A 24,199-nucleotide genomic window follows, 5' to 3' on the forward strand; every position below is an offset into this window, starting at 1 on the left:
TAGATTGGGTTGGGGTGTCTGTTTGGCATGGACGGGTTGGACTGAAGGCAAAAGTGAGGACTGCAGAGGCTGGACATCAGAGTCTAGATTAGAGTGGTGCTGGAAAAGCACAGCATGTCAGGCAGCATCTGAGGAGCAGGAGAATCGATGTTTCGGGCAAAAGCCCAGTTGGACTGAAGGGTCTGTTTCCGTGCAGTACACCTCTATGACTCTAAGAGTTCTTTCTGGCAAACATTATGGATGACTTGCATCGTAATTTCTAAAAAGTGAAACAGACAACTTTTTAATCACAGAGGCAGTAACCCAATGGTTTACCACGCAACAGTTTTACTGTCTATCTGCAATCGAGAGTGTGGTGCTGGAAAAGCACAGCTGGTCAGGCAGCATCTGAGGAGCAGAAGAGTTGATATTTCGAGCATCATTCCTATCTTTCAAGCAGAATATTTTGAGTTATTTCATTCAGAATGGCAGACTTATATGTAAATATTACCTCTTCAGATAAAACAATCCTGTGCATTGTACCACCTAAAGGCAGGCTTGTCTTTTATACTTGATTGTCATAGAGGGGGCTTAATAATACATATTGTTCTGACCTGCAGGAGAGGTAATGTGGAAGAAGGACATAGCAAAGACCACATCTTATTGTTCCCTGTTCCAGCTCAGGGACAATGGGGTACCACCAACCCCCCCCCCCCCCCCCCTCTCAATCTGACTTGAAATCTTTTTTGGGGGTCTGTTATCTTTGCCACAAATGGCAACAAGTAAGCAATAGACTCAGGGGAAAGGTTATTTCAGTGGCTGTTCCACCTCCCCCTGCACCACTGTGGGAATAATGAAGCCATTCTCTTGAAAAGTGCAATGCATTCATAGACTCGGACAGCGCTGCTTCTGAATCACTTGAGCCCATTCCCCATTCCCCATTGTGAAACCATTGCTCAAAACACCGAGTGTGTAAATTTGCAGAGATGTGTGGCTGAACGGGTTAAATGAATGGAAGATTAATAAAGGCTGGCAGACACACACAGGAAGACTCGTGCACAGTTGCTCACTAGCACCCTGGTAGAAGAAGATGACATTCCTGCGGCTCAGTGACAATACAGAGAAAAAGGGGAGGTGATTGACAAAGGCACGGTCCGTCTTCATTGGTCCCAGTCCGCGCCTTTCGTAACATCCTGCCAGAGGCTTGGGGGTGGAGTTTGAAAACTCAGTGAGGCACAGTCTGCACAGAGAGAGACAGAGACAGAGGCAGCCGGCAGTCACTCTGTCTCTGTCTGTGCCAGCTCACTCACACATCAACACTATTCTTCATCATAGACTGCAACCACCAGTAACAAGGAAAAGAACAAGGGGCAGAATTGGAATTAAGGAAAAAAGAGAAGGCTCCAAGGATTGTGTGCATGTGTTTTAGAAACAGCATTTTGTCAGTTGCATCCCTTTGTGTGGTTTGGGGGCTGTGTTTTCTAAGTGAGACATTAATGAACCCGTTTGCATCGGCAACTACAGAGGGGACACTGAAACTCGCGTCTCTTCACTGAAGATTGGAAATCACCAGCTTTGTTTTTAATTCAGAAGGGGAAAGAGAGAGAATAAAATCATTTGGGATTCCTTTCCTCCTGCAATTGACTTGGGGAAACTTTTGCTTGGATTACATTTTTTTTCTCTTTCTCTGTTGATCCCAGTTTCTTGTGAAAACTCGATTGTGTGTGTGTGTGTGCCATTCTCCCGTGCGAACACACATTGCTCGTTTCAGGGCACCGTCCTTGTGAAGATGATGTGGACTTCGCTGTACCTGGCTTTCTTGGGACTCTTTCCCTCCACTGTTCTGGGAGACCAGAGACTCAAGACCTGTTCCGACACGAGAATGTTATACAGTTCTAAAGGATTCTCGGTGGCTGGGGCGCCTTCAGCTGAGATCTCAGGTAGGTGGGAAGAAGGGTGGGGGACGAGAGAGAGAGAGAGCTGGCAAAGGATTCCTGACCTGAGGACTTTTACATTTTGAAAGCTTCAATTGATCTTCAGAGAGATATTTTAAAAAAGGACTAAAATATAGAAATTAGAATGGTACTCGCAGTGAGATTGTGTTTTCTAGCTAACAGGGCAAGAATAATAATGTGGAGACAAGATATGTAAGGACAATGCGTTGCTTATTTGAGGTTATAATCATGTGTGGTTACTCTCCGCGATATTTAAAACAATTCGTTTTGTTTGAAAAGGACCGTATTTGGCATGCGTTTCTTGGATGGGAATCGCTGAGGCTCGACTGATGATTTTGTTTTAACAAGAGGCTGTTGGAAGCGAGCAGTAGCCGAAGCTCTTTGTTGGGAATGTATAATAAAATTACCCAACCCCCTAGAGAGAGAGAGAGAAATTCTAAGTGGAATGGGTCTGGTCTGCCCAGTGTGGGAATAGACAGCGTTTGGGGATATGAGCTGGACGCTGAAGGTGATATCCAAAGTGGAAAGTGGATCCTCAAATCCGTACTCCGAATTGCTAAGTCAGACAATGGCCTTATTTTTAATAAGGGGGGGGGGGGGGGGGAATTCCCTTGTCTTCACTTATGTATGTGTGTGAGGGAGTGTGAGAATTCTTTGCCAGAGAGCCTTTTGTTTGAGAATGCCTTGCTCCTTTTGCTGGTGTGTTGAATGTGCCAACTGAGAGTTGGCACAATGTGACCATTCCCTGCGCTGTCTGTTGTGTGCGGGGCGACTGATGAGCGAGAGAGGTTGCCCTGTGGCCTCCAGCAGGAGTTGGTGGCGGCTGATGGCAAGTGGTCAGTCTGTTTGCTGGGGGCTGCTCTTGTTGCCTCCGTTTTTCCCCTGTCCCCCTCATCCCGGGTCCTCCAAGCTGATGAGACTCAAGGACAATAGCAATGACTGCAGAAAGCTGACTGCCATTTGTTTGAAGGGCATGTAACTGTTAAGTAGTTTCCTGGCGACTACCTATTGGCGCTGGAAGAGGCTCCATTTCAGATTTATTGTTCATTTTTGACGGGAAGGGGAAAGAGTTGAAGATGTGCAGCAGGTTATTTTAGGTACTCCAGGTTACATAGAATGAGGGCTGGTGCATTCCCTTCCACCCAAGTCTCTTATTGTTGCCCCCCGGTTCTACAGCTAGCACACTCCCCTCAGTACTTGCCTGGAGAATTTGTTCAGTTGCTGTGTCTTATCTTGGCACACGTCCCCATGAGGTGGGATATTGGGTGGGCTGTACCGCCACGGGGGTATTGCAGCCCTTACCAAGCACGGGTATTGCAGCCCTTACCAAGCACAGGTATTGCTGGACTGGGGCAAATCTGAGCTCCCTATCCTGTCCCCTTCCATAAGGCAGCGAGCAGCTGTGATCTCCTCTCCTGTTTCCTCACAGATTAGTAAAGTGCTGCTGTTATCCCCGCTCTGTGTTAGAAAGACTGCCAAAGGTTAATGTCCGTCAGTTAACCCAATCCGCAGTCTGCTTCCATACTGGTCACTGACTAGTGGAGTTGACTGGAGATATTGACACCTTTCTGGCTCGTGAGTCCATCTGTACTTTGGATATACCTACTGAGTAGCTGGTATCAGCTTGACTCTCCAATGCTTGTAAAAGTTCCTCAGGCATGAATGCTGAGCCAGGGAATTATCCCTGGTCTCCTGGACAATGCCTGTTCCTCAATTAACATCCCTGAAAACACAGGTTATCTGGGCATTGCATTTGGGGGCTTGCTGTGCCCACGTTGGCTGTGGCTTTTCCCATTTCACAAACCGTTAACACTCTCTTCAGAATGATAGTTCATTGGCTGTAAGCCCTTCAGAATTCCTGAGATTGGAAATAGGATGATATCAGTGTAAGAGCCCCCTGTACTTTTACACACTCATTATTCTCTCATCGTCAGTCCCCGGTTTTACAGCTGTTATTCATGTTGGTCCATTGTAACAAAGACCCATCTCCCATTCCTAGCATTCTCCTGTCTTTCTTGTTCGGTTGGCATTGTATAAATGCAAGGTGCTGTTGTATCGGCAGAAATTGATTTGGCATTTCCAGGGCTCATTGCGAATTTTTGGGAGTTTATGATATTTCTGTTTTCTTTATCAGACTTCCTGACGATTAATGATTATTCAGGTGCATGATCCTCTACCTACCTCTCCTTCCCTGACTCCCCAATCTCCTGCCCCTGCTACATCTGCCCCCTTTGAGTACGTTCTCTGCCTCCTTCAGACATGAACTCAGTGAGGATCCCTCAATACCTTATCTTCCACCTGGACAGCCTACAGCCCTTCACATTCAGTTCTTGAATTTCAAGTAACCTTCCCACCCATCCCCTGGTTCCTTTTCCAGCCCTGCCCCCTCCCTTCCTTCCATTACACCTACTGATCCTTCCAGCTACCAACCGGATTCTTTCCTCCCATCGACCAACCAGGTTGTACCCATTACTACCTCACTATTCCTCCCCTCTCCCTCTCACATCCTGCCCCTTTATCTGTAGCTCCCCCTACCCCCACATCTAGTCCTGAGGAAGGGTCATACCTGAAATGTTGACTACTTCACCTCTTGATGCTGCCTGACTTGCTGTGTTCCTCCAGCCTCCTGCTTGTCTACCTTGGATTCCAGCATCTGCTGGATTTTTTGGTCTCTGACTGCCTTTTAAAATTGTAAATGGTCCACCATTTTGGTAGCCCCCTTGCATAATATTGAAATGGTGTATTGAAACCCATTGATTTGAGTATAGGATTGAGCTAGTTTTGAACTTGGCGTTAAGACTCTTCTATTAAAATAGTTGTTAGTAGGATTATTAATGGTTTCTGGGTAAGCAACCACTGTACTGAGCCAGGCAGGTAGAAGGATTGCAGGTTGGAACAAGATGATCTTTCCTGGCCAATGGTGGTGCAGTTCTGCTCAGTGACCCATGGTTCCCAAATTCCCTCAGTCCCCCTGACTGTTGCTTCCTCCTCCACTCTCAAACTACGCATAGGATCACCACCTAATGGGACACCAACACTTCACCATGTGTCTGTCAGTTAAAGTGTTGGTATCTTCAAGATTTCTTGAGGGAAGCACTCAAAACCAGCAAGGTAGGGATTTCCAGACTTGGTCCTTTGAGTTTGCCTCCTGGTAGCTGCAGGATACCATGTAAACAGAATTTCTTATACAGCCTACAACAGACTCAGACTTGAGGCAAGGAATCCCCAGTAATGCAGCGATTTAGAGCCATTGTTCCAAAGTTAGCTGTTTCTTCTCACCATCCCACTCACCACATGTTGTGTCTCAAATTGCTCAAATATACTGTATCGCAAAATGTCACTTTTTTGTTTGACTTGCATTTGTAACCAGCACCCCCTGCTCCACCTAGTGCTGTATTCTTTTAAAAACAAAATGTTTACTCTCTGCTGACAGTACTGGGGATATTAAGTCTGTTGCTAGCAATAAACGATAGGAAAAATCACATGTTGGTTAATTTATTTCACTGCTATGGAGCACACTTCTGGTGTGATGCTCTTAATTCAACACCTCAAATTGCTCCCATCACCAGTGAGAAAATTGCTTTGCTCGAATCCCAGTGATATGCACAGATTGATTGACTGCTATTCTATCATGTAGACACAGAACAGAGGAGTTTTCACATCTGATTCCCTCCCTTCCTGTCGGCCTATAGTTCACACAGGCTTGCGAAGGGGTGTTGTTTTTTTTAATCTACATCTTCAGAAACAGAAATCTGTCAGAGAGTGAATTACATGCAGTTTACAGCAGTTTGGATTTTCTAGTCATGAATTTCATTAGACTAGCTCTGCAAATGGGTATATGAGTTCCTTTTCCCTGCTGTTGACGGCAGAGTTCCACTCTGTGAATAACCTTTCCTGAACCCCTTTGTTTTTCTCCTCCTTTATTATCCATTTGTTGACCATCGTTCATCCTTGCCCTACGCTTCACCCGCCTGGTGCTCCTTTGTCCGTCCTTATGTCTCTGTGAAGCTGGCATCTGAGGGCATTTTTCAAAGTAAAGGCGCCATATCAATGCAGCTTGTTTCCCCTGCCTGCCTTGAAACTTGAGTTCCCTTTTGATCAATTCAGGCTCCCAAGACCTTTCCTTTCTTCATTTGTGCAAAATAATTCCATGCGAGCTCCAGCACACTCACGGTGTCTGTTCTGGGGGTTTAAAAATGAAGATATTGCCTTTCATTTCCGCTCGGGAGAAAAGAGAGTGTTATTTTTAATCCAGTCATGAGATGGTAAGGCCAGTATTTGTTGTCCATCCTTAATTTCCCTCAGCAAGGCCATGGGTGAGTTTTTTGCTGCCCACTGCATTGTTTTTCTCTACAAAGGAAGCCAAAAGGACTTGTATTAATGTAGCACCAGGTCTGACCTCAGGACATTGGAAAGTTGTTAGTAAAATTAGTGTTATACTTTGATGAGACACATTGTGTACAACAAGTCCCAGAACAGCAATAACAGATAAAATGATCAGATATTCTGTTCTTGATGGTGTTGGTTGAGAGATAAACATTGGTCAGAATAGTCAATCATTAACTTGAATAGAATTTACTATTAAACAGGCCTTTTTTTTGGTTTCTTTTATGAATGGTGGAGTTTGTATCAGGAAGGGGAATCACATTGCACAAGAATCAGAGTCTGACTTTGAGTCAGGCAGTTAATGGGCATGTCCATAGAATCCTACAATGTGGAAGCAGGCCATTCGGCCCATTGAGTCCACACCAATTGTCCGAACAGCATCCCACCCACATTGCCCACCCCACCCCATCATTCTTCATTTCTCATGGCCACTCCATCTAGCCTACACATCCCTTGACACTACAGGGCAATTTAGCTTGGTCTATCCACCTGACCTGCACATCTTTGGACTGAGGGAAAACCGGGGCATCCAGAGGACACCCACACAGACACGGGGAGAATGTGCAAGGTCCACACAGACAGTTTGCATGAGGGTGGAATTGAACCTGGCTCCCTGGAGCTGTGAGGCAGCAGTGCTAACCACTGAGCCACCCTGCTGCCACCACAGTGACCTGGTTAAGGCCTTCTAACAAATAACCTTTTATTAGTCTCGAAAGCAGCATGAGGTACCGAGGCAATATCTAGAGACCCCCAGAATCGATTTCTGGTGTGTTCTGACTTTTAGAGTCATAGAGACGTACAGCATAGAAACAGACCCTTTGGTTCAATTCGTCCATGCCAGCCAATTATCCGAACCTAATCTAGTCCCACTTGCCAGCGTTTGGCCCATATCCCTCTAAAATCTTCCTATTCATAAACCCATCTGGACGCTTTTTAAATGTTGCAATTGTACTCGCCTTCATCATAAAGTCATAGAGTAATTGAGATGTACAGCATGGAAACAGACCTTTCGGTCCAACCCGTCCATGCCAGCCAAATGTCCCAACCCAATCTAGTCCCACCTGCCAGCACCTGGCCCATATCCCTCCAAACCTTTCCTATTCATATACCCATCCAAATGCCTCTTAAATGTTGCAATTGTACCAGCCTCCACCACTTCCTCTGGCAGCTCATTCCATACCCGTACCATCCTGTGTGTGAAAAAGTTGTCCCTTTGGTCTTTTTTCCCCTCTCACCCTAAACCTATGCTCTCTAGTTCTGGATTCCCCGAACCCAGGGAAAAGACTTTGCCTATTTACCTTATCCATGCCCCTCATAATTTTGTAAACCTTTATAAGGCCACCCCTCAGTCTCTGACGCTCCAGGGAAAACAGCCCCAGCTTGTTCAGCCTCTCCCTGTAGCTCAAATCCTTCAACCCTGGCAACATCCTTGTAAATCTTTTCTGAATCTTTTCAAGTTTCACAACATGTTTCCAATAGGAAGGAGACCAGAATTACACGCAATATTCCAACAGTGGCCTATGCACCATGCTCTGTGTGAAAATGTTGCCCCTTAGGTCTCTTTTCTCTCTCTCCCTCTTACTGTAAACCTATGCCCTCTAGTTTTGGATTTCGCCTATTCTGGTGAAAAGACCTTTACCATTCACCCTATCCATGCCCCTCATGATTTTATAAACCTCTATAAGGTCAGCCCTCAGCCTCTGACACTCCAGGGAAAACAGCCCCAGCCTATTCAGCTTCTTTGTGTACCTCAAACTCTCCAACCCTGACAACATCTTTGAAAATCTTTCCTGTACCCTTTCAAGTCACACCCCATTTTTCCCCACAGTGGGGAGACCAAATTGAATGCAGTATTTCAAAAGTGGCCAAACCAATGTCCTATACCGCTGCAACATGACCTCCCAAGTCCTCTACTCAATGCTCTGTCCAATGAAGGCATGCAGACCAAATGCCTCCTTCATCATCCTGTCTACCTGTGACCTCACTTTCATGGAACTATGAACCTGCACTCCACGGTCTCATTATTTGGCACCACACCCCGGAACCTTACCCCGATCTGCCTTACTGAAGTGCAGCATCTCCCATTTATCGAAATTAAGCTCAAATTGCCACTTCACGGTCAATCAGCCCATCCGATCATGGTCCTGTAGTACCCTGAGGTAACCTTCTTCGCTGTCCACTCCACCACCAATTCTGATGTCATCTGCAAACTTACTGAACTTATCTCCTATATTCACATCCAAATCCTTTATATAAATGGCAAAAAGCAGTGAACCCAGCATGGATTATTGCAGCACACCGATGGTGACTGGCCTCCAGTCTGAAAAGCAACCGTCCACCACCACCCTATATCTCCTACCTTTGAACCAGTTATGTATCCAAATGGCTAGTTCTCCCTGTATTCCATATGGTCTAACCTTCAATTATATCAATCAGTCAGTCAATCATGGGAGGACAGGCTATGGCCAAGTGGTATTATCACTGGACTGTTAATCCAGAGACCCAGGTAATGTTCTGAGGACCTGGGTTTGAACCTTAAAATAACAGATGGTGGCACTTCAATTCAATAAAATAAAAATCTGGAGTTAAGAGTTCCATGATGACCATGAAACCATTGATTGTCAGAAAAATACCCATCTGGTTGACTAATACCCTTTATGAAAGGTAACTCCCATCCTCACCTGGTGTGACCTACATATGACTCCAGATCCATAGCAATGTTGTTGACTCTTAACTGCTCTCTTGGCAATTAGGCATGGACAAAAAAATGCTGGCCTAGCCAATGACTCCCTCATCCCCTGAATGAATTTTTAAAAACCCCCTTGGATGTAACATTTGCCCCACGCAAATAACAAACTATGACTATCTTCACCATGTCGCCACTTGACAAGCAATGGCATCACTATCGCTGAATCTTCTACTATTGATGCTCTGAGGGGGCGGGGGTTCCCATTGATCAGAAATTGACTCTGCATTTGAATTAACGGGATTGAAGGAACAGCAATGTTTTCTGGTCTTATTTTTCTTTTATTCATTTGTGGGATGGGTCTGTCCATCGTTGCCCCTTGAGAAAACGTGATGAGCTGCCTTCTTGAACCTCTGCAGTCCAAGCGCTGACGTTGACTCCCAATGAGTAGGGAGGGAGTTTCAGGATTTTGACCCAGCAACACTGCAGGGATAGAACAGGAAGAGAAAGAGGTGGGATCATCATCCATGGTGCCTGTTACCTCCAGACTTGACTATCCATTTTCTTCTGGCTGCCTTCCCATTTCTTCCCATTTTGTTCTGTCCAGAAACTTGAACCTATTCAAATCTTAGTTTTCCATAACCTAATGTCTGCCCATTGCCTTTATTTTTGCTCACCAACATTGCCTCCAGGTCTGGCTATTTCTTGAGTTTTAAAAAAAATCTTACCTTTGTGTACAAATCCCTCTATGACTGTGCCCATTCTATCTCTGAAGCCCCCTCTAGCCCTGCAACCACATTCCCATTTGAAAATACTGCGGTTCCTTCAAATCCAGTCTCTTGTGTGTGTGCTCCACCTCCCCTCCCTGGTGTTTTGCATCAACTGTCTGCACCCTAAAGTCTCGATTTCTCTCCCTAAACCTGTGTGCCTCTAGCCGTTTGACATGCTCCCTAAATCAATCCTCTGTGAGTAACCTATTAATCACCTGTTCTGAAGTCTCTTTCTTTGGCTCGATGCCAGGTTTTGTTTGATTGCCTTTCAGAGAAAGGCCTTGGTATCGTTTACAGTGTGAAGGGTGCTATATGAGTTCATGTTGTTGCTACGATCAGACCTCTGTACCCTGGAGGTACGATTCCTGGCCTTGAACACCTGCATCTGGCCCCTCCCTATGCTGCTGGAATGTGCAGGTGTGCGTGGATGTCCGAGTCGGGGAAGATGAACTCCATCATGATAACCCACTCCCTCAGATGTGTGAGATCGCTGGCGGATACTCGCCGTCCAACTTTCCCCCACACTGACAACAGAACGCCCCGAGCCAGAACTGGGGATACCTTCAGTGCCTTAGAGTGAGGGGGTGAGAGCAGGAAGGCAACCAGAGGTGTCACAGGACCTGAAGGGAAAATCTCAGAGACCACACGGGAAAATCAGAAGCCAACATGTGCACAGCCAGCTCCCACCATTTGCGATGTGATCGATGGCCGGGCACTTTGATTTTTGTGATGCTGTTTGGGAGATTGACTTGGGATACATCCTCTGTGCTTGCTTGAGATCAAACAATGGAATAATTAACATCTATTTAAGAGGGCAAAGCAAGTGCATTGCATCCAAAAGACATTGCCTCCTTCAGTACAGCCCTCCATCAGTATTTTATTAGAATTTCAGTTTAGATTGTGCACTCCAGTTTTCTAGCACATAGAGTTGCGTGTATGCCTTCTCAATGAGATTTTCATCAACCTCAATGCTACGTTTTCACATTATCCCCATGTCTTGTGATGTCACTTGTCTCCAGAAATCCCTTAATTTCTGTCTTTAATCTGTTCAGTAATTGAGTTTCTACAGCTCTCTAGGGTAAAGAATTCTAAAGATTCACCATCTTCTGAAGACGTTCCTCCTTATCTCAGTCTTAAATGGCCTGCCTCTTATCCTGAAATTAGACCTCCTAGTTCTAGGCTGAGTGGTTATGTGAATCACCCTATCTACATCCATCCTGTATAGATTAGGTTAGATTACTTAGTGTGGAAACAGGCCCTTCGGCCCAACAAGTCCACACCGACATTCCGAAGAGCAACCCATCCAGACCCATTTCCCCTACGATTACCCCTTCACCTAACACTACAGGCATTTTAGCATGGCAAATTCACCTGACCTGCATATATTTGGACTGTGGGAGGAAACCGGAGCACCCGGAGGAAACCCACACAGACAATGTGCAAACTCCCCACAGACAGTTGCCCGAGGCGGGAATTGAACCCGGATCTCTGGCACTGTGAGGCAGCAGTGCTAACCACTGTGCCACCGTGCTGCCCATTGTATGAAAATTCACTGTATGAATTTTATTACATTTCAATGGGATTACCTTTCATGCTTTGAAACTCCAGAGAATACGATCTTTTGCTGTCCTCACCTGGTCTGGCCCTATATGGTACTACAGTCCCACAGCAACATGGTTTGTTTTTCTTAACTGTCTCTGAAATAGGTCTGGCTAGTCATTCGACTGCTAAAAGGGAATGAAACCAGATCGACCACTGGCATCAACTAAGGCACAGGGAGTAAGACGGAAAACTCAACTCTGAAGCCTGACAAATTCCTCTTGACTGACATCTGGGGTCTAGTGCCGAAGTTGAGAGAGCTATCTTTCAGACCAGTCAAGCAACAGCCTGTTGTAGACATTCTCACTGAATCATACTTTGTACACAACATCCCAGATAAAACTGCCACCATCCCTGGGTATGTCCTATCCCATCAGCAAGACGGACCCAGCAGACATACTAATATGCAGTCAGGAAAGAACTAGTCTAAGAACCTTTAACATCGGCTCTGGATCTCATGATGTCTCATTGCATCAAGTTCTACATGGGCAAGGAAATGCCTGCTGATTACCATGGACCGTCCTCCCTCGGCTGATGAATTATTAACCTTCCGTGTTGATCTTCACTTGGAGAATCCAGTTAAGGAGTCGAGGATGCAGGGTATGTTCCCTGCTACCAACATCCTGAGGTTACCATTGACCAGAAACTCAACTAGGCTAGCCATATATGTACTGTGGCTTTTAGGACAGGTCAGAGGCTAGGAATACTGCGTGAGTAACTCATCCCCTGTATCCCGAAAGCCAATCCACTATCAACAAGGCATAAGTCAGGAGTGTGGTGGAAGACTCCTCTCATGCCAGGATGAGTGCAACTCCAACAGCATTCAAGAAGCTTAACGTTGTACAACACAAAGCAGCTTGTTTGGTTGACACCACATTCACAGATTCCGCTATCAATGCACCAAAGCAGCAGTGTGACTATCTACAAGATAAGCTGCAGAAATTCACCAAGTCTCCATGGGGTCATCGCACGTTGCATTCCCCATCGAGGGAATGCAACAGTATTCACCACACAAACCTGATCTAGCATTTATGACCCTCCCTAATTGCTCCTTTAAAGGAGGTGGTGAGCTGTCATCTTGACCTGCTACAGTCCATTTGGTGTAGGTACACCCATAGAATTGGTAAGAAGGGATTTCCAGAAATTAAACATGGCAACACTGAAGGAGCAACAATATATTTCCAAGTAAGGATGGTGAGTGGCTTGGAGGGGAACTTGATAAGTCCTGGTGTTCCCATATATCTGCTGCCCTTGTCCCTCTAGGAGTGGTCGTGGGCTTAGAAGGTTCTGCTGAAGGGCTTTGGTGAATATCTGCAGTGTATCCTTTTTAAATGAAAAGGATTAGTCAAGTAAACACTAGCATTCGTGGTGTTACATTCATGCTTTGATAAGAGGACCAAAACACTCCACGGTACTCCAGGAGTGGTCTCACCAAGGCTCTGTACAACTGCAGAAAGACCCTTTTATTTCTATTCTCAAATATCCTTGTGATGAAGGCCAACATATCTATTTGCCTTTATTGTTGACTGTTGCCGCTATAGGCTGACTTTTAGTGGCTTATGCACAAGGTTACCGAGATCCCTTTTGGAGACTATGAATTCTCAACCACTCACTGTTTAAGAAATATTTTATCTTTACATTTTTTCAAGTAAAATCAATTCCTTTACACTTATTTACATTGTATTTCACCATGTTCTTGCCCATTCACTCAGCTGATCCACATCCATTTGAAACCTTCAAACATGCCCTTCACAGTTCTCATTCGAGCAGAGTTTTGAAATGCTAGCAAATTTGGAAATATCACAGTTGGTCCCCACACTCAAGTCATGTTTTTAAAAATATATTTTTAATGAGAAATAAATTGCTGAATATATTTATTGTTTGAAGTAAATGCATGACTTCCATATGGAACATGCAGAAGTCTAGGTGTCCACTGCCAGACGGGACAGCAGCCAAATCTTGTCAGCTTTTGTTAAAAACTGTGCATGCCAAACATTTGATGAGTTTGCTTGAAAAAAAAAATTTGGCAATGCGAGGTGGGGAAATTTTTGATCGTTCCACAGTGAAACATTTTTAAATATCACAACAAATACAAAACAATACAAAGAAACACAAAAAAAATTTAAGAACCCAAACCATCCTCATGTACAAACGTATAAATATCAAATCATTTTTTTTAGATTGTGAACAGCTACGGTCCAAGCAGTGACCCCTGTAACCCATAACTAGTAACAGCCTAACGACCTGAGAATAATTGGCATGTTCCTGCTCTCGGTTTTGTATCTGTTAACATGCCAATCCATACTCCTGCAATACCACTGACTTAAAACGTTTTAATTTTGTTTATTAGCCTCCTGTGTAGGACCTTATCAAAACCCTCATGAAAATTCAAATGCACCACGTCTACTGGTTCACCTTTATTGATACTTATTGGCACCGGGTTTTCCATGTGATTTTCTGTTCATAAATCCTTGTTGACCGTCTCCAATTCTATCTTTCTTTTCCAAGTGTCCAGTTATCACGTCCTTTGTAACAGTTTGACATTAGTAGTAGGGGAAATCTTAGACTCCAACGGATCTTTATTCTCCTTCTCCCTCCCTCCTTAAATAGTTGAGAGATATCACTTGCTCCCTTTGGTCTGCAGAAATCTATAGACTTCTGAAAGGTACATTTGCTGTCCCTATCATCCCCTTTCTCAACACTAAGAGCTGTGGCTCATCTTATACTAGGGATTTATTAACCTTCAAATCGTTTACTTATCAAGAACTCCCTCAGGTTGGCACGGTGGCTCAGTGTTTAGCACGGCTGCCTCAGAGCACCAGGGGCCCAAGTTTGATTCCAGCCTTGGATGACTATCTGTGAGGAGTTTGCATGTTCTCCCTGTGTCCGTGTGGGTTTCCGCTGGGTGTTCTGATTTCCTCCTGCAATCCAAAGATGTGCAGGTTAGGGTGGATTGGCCATGCTAAATTGTCCATAGCGTGAGGTGCGTTAGTCAGGGTAAATATAGGGATGGTTCTGGGTGGGTTACTCTTCGGAGGGTCGGTGTGGACTTGTTGGGAATCAGGGCCTGTTTCCGTACTGTAGGGAATCTAATCTTTCCAAATATAGATTTGTTTCAGTTCCTCAATTTCAGGTTGCCTAGTATTCTTGGCAAATGTTTGGGAACTTTTTTTTCTTTTGAAAATAGAAACAAGATGATTGTTTGGCTCTTCCACTATAAATTATTTTGTCTCCAATTCTAATGGGCCTGCACTTCTGCTGCTTAATATCTTCCTTTTCACTTCCTCAAAGAAGCTCTTCCACTTCCATTGCTTGTCAGTTTGCAATCGTATCCTCCTTTTATGGTCCTCCTTCACTGGTCTTGAAACTCTGTTTAGATTAGATTACCTACAAGGTGGAAACAGGCCCTTCAGCCCAACAAATCCACACTGACCCTCCTAAAGCACTATGGGCAATTTAGCATGGCTAATTTGCCTAACCTGCACATCTTTGGACTGTGGGAGGAAACCCATGCAGATGACAGTGAGAATGTGCAAACTCCACACAGACAGTCATCCAAGGCTGGAATCAAACCTGGGACCCTGGTGCTGTGAGGCAGCAGTGCTAACCACTGAGCCACCGTGCCCCCCTTTCTCGCACAGAGGAATGTAAGAACTGAGGAAAGATCCTGATTTGATATCAAACAGTTGGATATATGGCAGGCAAACGAGATGTGTGGATGTTTCACTGGAACGATCAAAACTTTCCCCACCTCGCATTGCCAAATAAAATGTTGTTTTTCAGCAAACTCATCAAATGTTTGGCATGCACAGTTTTTGACAAAAGCTGACAGGATTTGGCTGCTGTCCAGTCTGATGGTGGACGCCCAGACTTCTGCATGTTTCATACTGAAGTCATGCGTTTACTTCAAACAATAAATATATTCAGCAGTTTATTTATTGCTAAACTCCAATGGTTCCTCATCTCTGTGTGCTGTACAGCAATGGTTCATTGCTCAGATATTGCTAAGTCCCCTGTATGCATGGTGAGAGGTTGTGCCTTAATCATTCCCTGGTGACCACGTCCCAAGATGGCCTTTTTAAAATAATATCCCAATTTATTTATTGTTTTGCAAAGCCCCTCCTTATTAGTTGTTCAGAATACAGAAACCTCCTGCTCCATAAAACCCAGCCTCCATTATGCAGGGCCTACCACCACCACATTCTCCACTGGGGCTGGGCAATTAATGCCTACCGTAGCAGTGTACACAGAGAGCAAAAGAAGACTGAACCGACCCTCGGTTGATATCACTCCCATGGTCCATGTAGCTGTGTTGAGGCATGTCTATGGCAGGGCTGGCCACACTGGTGACTGACTTATTCCATCTGTCAGTTGGGTAGCGTACCTCCTGTCCTCCTCTCTCCGCCACCCAGAAGCTTTGGAATTTGCACTTTAAAGGAAAATAGATGGTTTGTGTTTGAGTTCAGTTTTTAACTTTGTCTAATGTCTGTTCACTGTTCAAAGGGAAGGTTGATACCATGTTGCCATATTGCTTGACACTTCTTTGTATCTCTATTGACATTGAAAATGAAAATTTAGCACGTTCATTATAACCCATTGACCGTCCTCTCTTTGCACATGTTCTTTTTGGCTCCGCCCAGGGGGGGTACATGGCTACTGAGAAGAGCTCAGGAATTCTCTAGCTCTGTCCTGACTTCTCTGTGGGTTCCCTGACCAAGTGGAACATACTAACAGGAGCTAGTTATTCAACTCATTCTTGAGCCTGTGGTGCCATACAATTAAATCATTGCGATTGGTGCATTTTCTCTATCTACCCTGAGTTATTTTGTAACTCTTAACACCCTCACCCGAATAAAAATCCACTAAACTCAGCTTGGGGATATTCTGTTAAACCCCTGCCCTGCCTTGCAGCTATTTGGAAGTGTTCCTACTTCCTGGTGCACAGGTGTTGAGAAGTGCCTTCTTAAACATGCTTGAATGGCCAGGCCTCCCCTGATCTCTTCCCAAGGGTCTTGGGGAAGAGATCGGGGAGGAAACTCTGAAGTGTCTCCATCATTGTTCTACAAGTCTTCTCAAACTCAAATGTCTTCAAAGCCACCTGCATGCGTTTTTTTTCTTTGAAGGACGTGCACTGATATTACCCAGGCAACACAAGAATCAATTTGTGTGCAGCAAGGTCCCACACATGGTACTTTAAAAGGCATTACCAATATACAATTAATTTTGTTCACATAGATTGAGAGGAGAAATCCTAACTTCGCATCTGCTCAGACAGATAAATCCCGTGTTTCAACGCTGAAATGAAAATACAGTGCAGCACTGTCTGAGTAACTCAGAGTCATAGAGATGTACAGCACTCTATGGAACAGACCCTTCAGTCCAACTCTTCCATGCTGATCAGATATCCCAACCCAATCTAGTCCCACCTGCCAGCACCTGACCCATATCCCTCCAAACCCTTCCCATTCATATACCGTCCAGATGCCTTTTAAATGTTGCAATTGTACCAGCCTCCACCACTTCTTCTGGCAGCTCATCCAGCCAGAGAAATAGAAACCCTCGGGGCCTTGTAATTTTTGTTTTTAAGTTGAGTGAATGATTGCTGTAGGGTCTGGGAGATGGTTAATTCGCCCAGCAAGAAGTTAGTAGCATTGCCCTGACAACTGGAACAACAGCAATTATGCAAACTAAAATTAAACCATGGGGTGCAATGATAGTTTGGCAAATTCATCTTTAAGTCACGTAGAGTCATAGAGATGTACAGCACGGAAACAGACCCTTTGATCCAATTTATTCATGCCAACCAGATATTCTAACCTAATCTAGTCTCATTTGCCAACACTTGGCCCATATCCCTCTAAACCCTTCCTATTCGTGTACCCATCCAGCTACCTTTTAAGTTCTGTAATTGTACCAGTCTCCTCCACTACTATTGGCAGCTCATTCCATACGCACACCACCCTCTGCATGAAAGCGTTGCCCCTTGGGTCCCTTTTAAATCTCTCCCCTCACTTTTAACCTATGCCCTCTAGTTCTGGAATCCCCAACCCCCAGGGAAAAAAAGACTTGGTCTATTTTTACTGCTGCTTTGGCTGAAAAGTTAACCCATTTATTCTGAACGGCCGTTTGGCTAGTGGGTAAAATAGCTTGATTTGAATCTGTGTTTTGACGTCTGAGGAGCAAGAGGATGCCATTCTGCCCCTTGATCCTCATCTATTCTCCTGTTGGATCATGGTTGACCTGTACCTCAGTTCCATTGACCCACCTTTTGATCCGAATCACTTAATACCCAGAGATAAAAACGATCTGTCAATCTCAATCTTCAGTTAACCCAGCCTTTTTGATGGGGAGAGTTCCAGACTTCTATTTTGGTTTAAAAATTGCTTCCTGTATTTGCTTCTGAATGGCCCAGCTGTAATGTTAAGATTATGCTGTATTGTTCCTTGATTCATTCACCAGAGGAAATTGTTTTCCTGTATTTACTCCCATTGAGTTATTTGTATCATTTTGATGATGGCAATTGAATGAATTCCGCCCCCCCGAAACATTTAAACTCAGGGTCTGCGTGTCAGTTTTACGCAGCCTGGGCTCCTAATTTAACCCATTTAAACCCTTTACTTATTTGCACTTCAGTCCATCTGCTCTGGATTTCTCTGAATCTGTCAATGCAGAATGTGCATTGAGGTGGGGATTGCATGGTAGGTCCTTTCTTTAGTCGCTTAAACAATACTTTTGGGGAGGAAAAAAAACTCATTTCTCTCTCCCCTGCTGATTAGATTAGATTCCCTACAATGTGGAAACAGGCCCTTCGGCCCAACTAGTCCACACTGACCCTCCGAAGAGTAACCCAGCAGACTCAATACCCTCTAACTAATGCACCTAACACTATGGGCAATTTAGCATGGCCAATTTACCTGGCCTGCACATCTTTGGACTGTGGGAGGAAACCCATGCAGACACGGGGGGAATGTGCAAACTCCACACAGACAGACGCCTGAGGCTGGAATCGAACCTGGGACCCTGGTGCTGTGAGGAAGCAGTGCTAACCACTTGGCCACTGTGCCACCCCACTAGGTCTATTCTGTTCAAAACGTTAGATACAAACTGTCAGCAGCTGTGAAGAGAACACACAGGTTAATGATTCAGGTATGGAGCTCTTATCTGTGTTGGGGAAAAGTTACCGGGTGAGTGACACTTCAGAAGGATGAGGAGTGTGGATGAAAGGTCCCAACCTGAGACATTGACTCCCGTGCTCCTCTGATGCTGCTTGACCTGCTGTGCTGTTTCCATCACCACACTTTATCAACTCTGACTTTCCAGTATCTGCAGTTCTCACTATCTGTGTGAGGGAGGGATTATGCTCTCACTCTCTTGGTCTCTTGCTCTCCCCCTCTCACACAGACACAAGTGTTCACATTAAAGAAAGGAGTGCAGCAGGCCGAAGTGAGAAACAGAAGATGGTCTGTTGCTTGGGTCTCTGCTTTTTCATGAGCCATAGTGGCCATTGTTCCTTGCTGTCCGCTCACTGTATTGTTGGATTCTCAAGGTTGTAGCAATTGAATCAAGTGACACTCGAGAGCTGTCCCTTTAATATGTTTCTAACTCGATGTGCCTATTATTCTGAAAATGTTTTCATTGAGTATTGAAGGGACAGGAGCTGCAATCTCAAATTGTAATCAAGCGTGATCAGTTTTGCTCTCCTGTTTATGCTGGTAGTTGCTGTAACTCCTGTGCAGTTTAATCCATCTCATCTGTCTATCTGTGCCCTTCAAAACAAAACTGTTTATTGTTGAACGCCTAGAGTCATAGAGATGTGCAGCACAGAAACAGACTCTTCAGCCCAACTTGTCCATGCCAACTAGATATCCTAACCTAATCTCATCCCATTTGTCAGCACTTGGCTCATATCCCTTTAAACCCTTCCTATTCATGTACCCATCCAGATGCCTTTTAAAATGTATAATTGTACCAGCCTCCACCACTTCATCTGGCAGCTCATTCCAATCACTTCCCAACCTCTGCGTGCAAAAGCTGCCCCTTTTAAATTTTGCCCCTTAAACCTATGCCTTCTAGTTCTCGACTCTCCCACCCCAGGGAGAAGACCTTAGATGGAAGAGTAGGGTTCCCACTCTGAATTCCAGATCCTTATCATTCCCAAATCCATTAACAACTTCACCCCATCCTCAATCAGGAATCTCCTCTAAACGTGTGCCCCTTGAGCCCCATTGCTCATCGCCCTTTCTTTGACTGATTAGCTGATCCACACGGCTTCCCAGACTATCTTTCTCTGTTGTGTAGAGCTCACACACTTGGGCATTGAATGTATACAGGTACGGGTTCAACTGAAGTGCCCCAGTGCCAGCTATTTCTCAATGATCAGGCTCACTTGTGATGGATGAATGGTCAGTTGAATTGAGCCACTGGACCATTACTGCATGGGGGACTGTAACCCTCGTCAACCAGCTAATTCCAAAGTTTGGAGGATGGTGGTCAGGTGTCAGTGGGTGTAGTGAGAGGAAGGTAGCTTTCAGCTAGCGAAGTTTCCACTTAAGTTGCTTCATTGTGGATTGTACCCAAGACCATAAGGTGTAGGAGCAGTAGGTCATTTGGCCCTGCTGTTGAGTGTGGTAACAATTCATCTGATAATCCTGACCCATTATCCATGGTGAGGTGTTAAACTGAGGCCCCATCGGTATGTTTAAAAGGCCCTGAGCATTGTTTGGAAGATGAGCAGGAGAGTGAACATTGATGCCTCCATCAACGTCACCAAAACAGATGGTCAGATATTGTTATACTTAAGTTTGTGGGAGTTTGCTGTGCACGGGCTGTCAGCCATGTTTCCAACATTACAACAGTTAGGGCAATTCAACAAGTTAGCTGTAGGCGTTTGGTTTCACTCCGTTATCTGTTCGAGACAAAAACAAAACTGCAGATGCTGGAATCTAAGGAGATAAGCAGGAGGCTGGAAGAACGCAGCAAGCCAGGCAGCATCAGGAGGTGGAGAAGTCAGTGTTTTGGCTGGAACCCTTCTTCAGGATTGGGGGTGGGTCTAAGGAGAGCTGCAGATAAAGTGTGGGTGGGGGGGGAGGGTTTCTGGTGGGGAGAGGGGCAGGTTGGTGAGGTGGGGATAGGTGAAGACTGGTAAAGGGTACGACCTACTCGGTCAATGGAAGGAATGGATCCTGGTTGGTAGCTGGAAAAAAGGATCAGTCAGGGGAATGGAAGGTAGGAGGAGGAGGGGCTAGAAAGGGAGTGGGGGATTGGTAGGGAGGTTACTTGAAATTGGAGAACTCCATGTTGCGTCTCCGTTGGCTGTTTAGCTGGGTTGCACTGCAGTGTGATGCCAACAGCGTGGGTTCAATTCCTGCACTGGCTGTGGTTACCATAGTCATAGCGTAGCACAGCATTGAAAGAGACCCTTTGGTCCAACCGTCCATGCCAACCAGATATCCCAAACCAATCTAGTCCCACCTGCCACCACCCGGTCCATATTCCACCAAAGCTTCCTATTCATATACCCATCCAGATACATTTTAAAAGTTGCAATTGTACCAGCCTCCACCACTTTATCTGGCACCTCATTCCATACACGTACCACCCTATATGTGGAAAAAGTTGCCCCTTAGGTCCCTTTTATATCTTTTCCCTCTCACCCTAAACTTATGCCCTCTAGTTCTGGATTCCCCTACCCCATGGCAGAGACTTTGTCTATTTATCCTCTCCATGTCCCTCATGATTTTATAAACCTCTATAAGGTCACCCCTCAGCCTCCGACACTCCAGGGAAAACAGCCCGAGTCTATTTAATGTCTCCCTATAGCTCAAATCCCCCAACCCTGGCAATATCCTTGTAAATCTTTTCTGAACCCTTTCAAGTTTCACAACATCTTTCTGATTGGAAGGAGAACAGAATTGCACGCAATATTCCAACAGTGGCCTAACCATAGTCCTGTACAGCTGCAACATGACCTCCCAGCTCCTGTACTCACTACTCTGACCAATAAAGGAAAGCATACCAAACGCCTTCTTCACTATCCTATCTACCTGCGACTCCACTTTCAAGGTGCTATGAACCTGCACTCTGAGGTCTCTTTGTTCAACAACACTCCCTAGGACTTTACCATTAAGTATACAAATATTGCTAAGATTTGCTTTCTCAAAATGCAGCACCTCGCATTTTTCTATGTTAAACTCCATCTGCTACTTCTCAGCCCGTTGGCCCGTTTGATCAAGATCCATTGTAATCTGAGGTAACCTTCTTGTCCACTACCCCTCCAATTTTGGTGTCATCTGCAAACTTACCAACTATACATCTTATGCTCACATCCAAATCATTTGTATGAATGATGAAAAGTAGTGGACCCAGCACCGATCCTTGTGTCACTCCACTGGTCACAGCCTCCAGTCTGAAAAACAACCCTCCACCACACCCCTCTGTCTTCTACCTTTGAGCCTGTTCTGTATCCAAATGGCTAGCTCTCCCTATATTCCATGAGATCTAACCTGGCTAACCAGTCTCCCACTGGGAACCTTGTTGAACACCTTGCTGAAGTCCATATAGATCTTTCTAAACCTTTGGCCTTTAGTTCTGGACTTCCCCATCCCAGGGAAAATGCCTTGTCTATTTACCCTATACATGTTTTTATAAAATCTCTATAAGGTGACCCCTCAGCCTCCAATGCTCCAGGGAAAACAGCCCCAGCCTATTCAGCTTTCCCTGTAGCTCAAACCTTTTAACCCTGGCAACATCCTTGTAAATGTTTTCTGTAACCTTACGAGTTTCATAACATCATTGAAGGGTTTCCTTTCTCAACCTGAGCCCTCGCCTGAGGTGTGGTGACTATCATTTTAAGCCACTATCAATCGTGTCTCTCTCTCTCTCTCATGAGAGGGAACCCCTATGATCTGGCAATTGTACCTTTAATTAGCTGTAAAACACGTGGAGATGTCTAGAGGGAAGTCTCTCTTTCAGTCATATTGGTCCTTGTGCTGAACACTGCACATATACCTGAAAGCAGCAGGGGGTGGAGGGGGTGGGGGGTAGGTTCTTTCTACTTTTGGCAACAATAGGGCGCTTCCTGGCAATGGGCATCGGTGGTTAGTGATGGTTGGCCATGTGTGTACCATGATCTCAGAGCACCAATGTCGGGGGATGTACAGGAGTGGGACTCTGAGGTCAGGAATGAGCCTATAGTTTTAGTCAGGGTTACCATGTGTTCCAGAAGGTTTCATCGCCTTGCCTGTCTCCCCAGAATGTGCACCACCTCACCCCATCATTTTGGGAGTTATACTTTCCTCGAGATAAATCTTGAATTCCACGATAGTCCCGGAATGCAGGATAATCCTGGAACCACCCCCACCCCAACCCACCCCCAAACAAACCCAATACTGCTAATACCCCTGTGTTTGTCCTCCCAGGTAGGTTGGTATTTTGGTCACAATGCACATTCCCAGTTGTTCCTGACATCCCAGACACGCTGGCGGTATAAACTGGGAGTGTTCTACACGCTAGCGGCTGGGATTAGAAGGAGCTGTGTAATATAAATGAGCTATAGACCTTGAAGAATACGCAGAAACCTAATCACAGCTGCCCCGGCAGCAGGGCTGGTGGGTGGGGGAAGGGGAGCCATTTAAGAACTGCTGGTCCGAAAATTACTCTTCCGCTTCAGTGCTCCCACCTCCCCTCCCACATTTTTGAGTTGTGTAGGTATAAAAATTAATTCGCTGTATGAATTCATCGCAGTGTGTGCTTAATTGCAGAAAGCCCTCGTTTGTTTCTTGCCTTTCCCCCCCCCCCCCCCATGAAATCCCTTATGAGACTGATCTTGGCCTTTTAATTGGCGTGTAAGGAAAAGAAGGAGAAGAAAGAAAATGTGAGGCTATTAACTTGTCTGGCCTTGTCTGGACTGCTGGCCAGGCTGTCTGGACATGCTCAGACCTGTTGTCATCAATCATCCCCACCCACTCTGCCTCTTCCCTCCAATCTCCACCTACCTACCAAGGACGAGTCTCATTCAAGGCTTTGTTATACCCTGCCTGAGGAATGTCTCCTGAACAATGGCCATTGCAGCGCTATTAACCTTCGCAAAGATAATGTGTGAATGACCCTTTACCTACATTTCTGCCTATCGGAAAATAGACTTGCTTAAAAGTGCCTTTGTTTCAAAATTCTGTTTAAAATGCCAGCCTTCTGACCAGTGCACAATGCCATACAATACGGTAGCAGGGTGAAGAGCCCTATATGGATTATTGCAAAGTTTAAGAGCTGGTAAACTCTGTAATTGACGGAAGCCTCCTTTGTGAACTTGTGTTTCACAGGAGTGGACCTTTTGGACCCACTGCTGGGGTTTCCATAGAAACTAAATCGGCCCCTGACCAAAATACATTCTAAATTCAAATAGATTCTGCTGAGTTCTTGCAGCCTTTGTAAATATTGTTATCAGCAAAAGAGCATTATAGACGAAGGGTCCTACAGGAGAGTTTTGGCTGGAATTTGTAAATGGTTAGGAAAAAAAGCATTTGCATGATAAGAGTCACTTATTGGACTGCATGGCAAGGACCCCCCCCGCCCCACTCCCCTCCCCACTATCTGTAAAGTTCCTCTTGTGCAGCTCCACTTAATATTTGTGAACAGCCGCAATCCAAACTGAGTGTTTTGTCCGAGGGTCATTTTCAAAAACTCTGCCTCCTGCAAGGATGCGACATGCAGTGTTTCCTTCCCTCTCTGTTGTTCCATTGCTGTTGTCTGCTAAACTGAGTCCTGAAGAAGGGTTACACCTGAAACATTGACTTCTCCATCTTCTGCTGCTTGCTGTGTTCTTCCAG

General features: G+C 45.2%; 1 protein-coding gene across 1 annotated transcript in view; it reads left to right on the top strand.

Moving 5' to 3' along the window:
• The first annotated feature begins 1,217 nt into the window (after positions 1-1,217).
• Positions 1,218-24,199, top strand: part of LOC132821952 (glypican-1-like) — a 195,692-nt gene continuing 172,710 nt past the window's right edge. Inside the window, exon 1 of the mRNA XM_060834973.1 lies at positions 1,218-1,919. Within this exon, the coding sequence (XP_060690956.1) occupies positions 1,769-1,919 (151 nt within the window). The 5' untranslated portion in view covers positions 1,218-1,768. The remainder of the gene's footprint in view (positions 1,920-24,199) is intronic.

The sequence above is a fragment of the Hemiscyllium ocellatum genome, chromosome 13, assembly GCF_020745735.1.
Source record: "Hemiscyllium ocellatum isolate sHemOce1 chromosome 13, sHemOce1.pat.X.cur, whole genome shotgun sequence".
Classification (NCBI taxonomy): Eukaryota; Metazoa; Chordata; class Chondrichthyes; order Orectolobiformes; family Hemiscylliidae; genus Hemiscyllium; species Hemiscyllium ocellatum.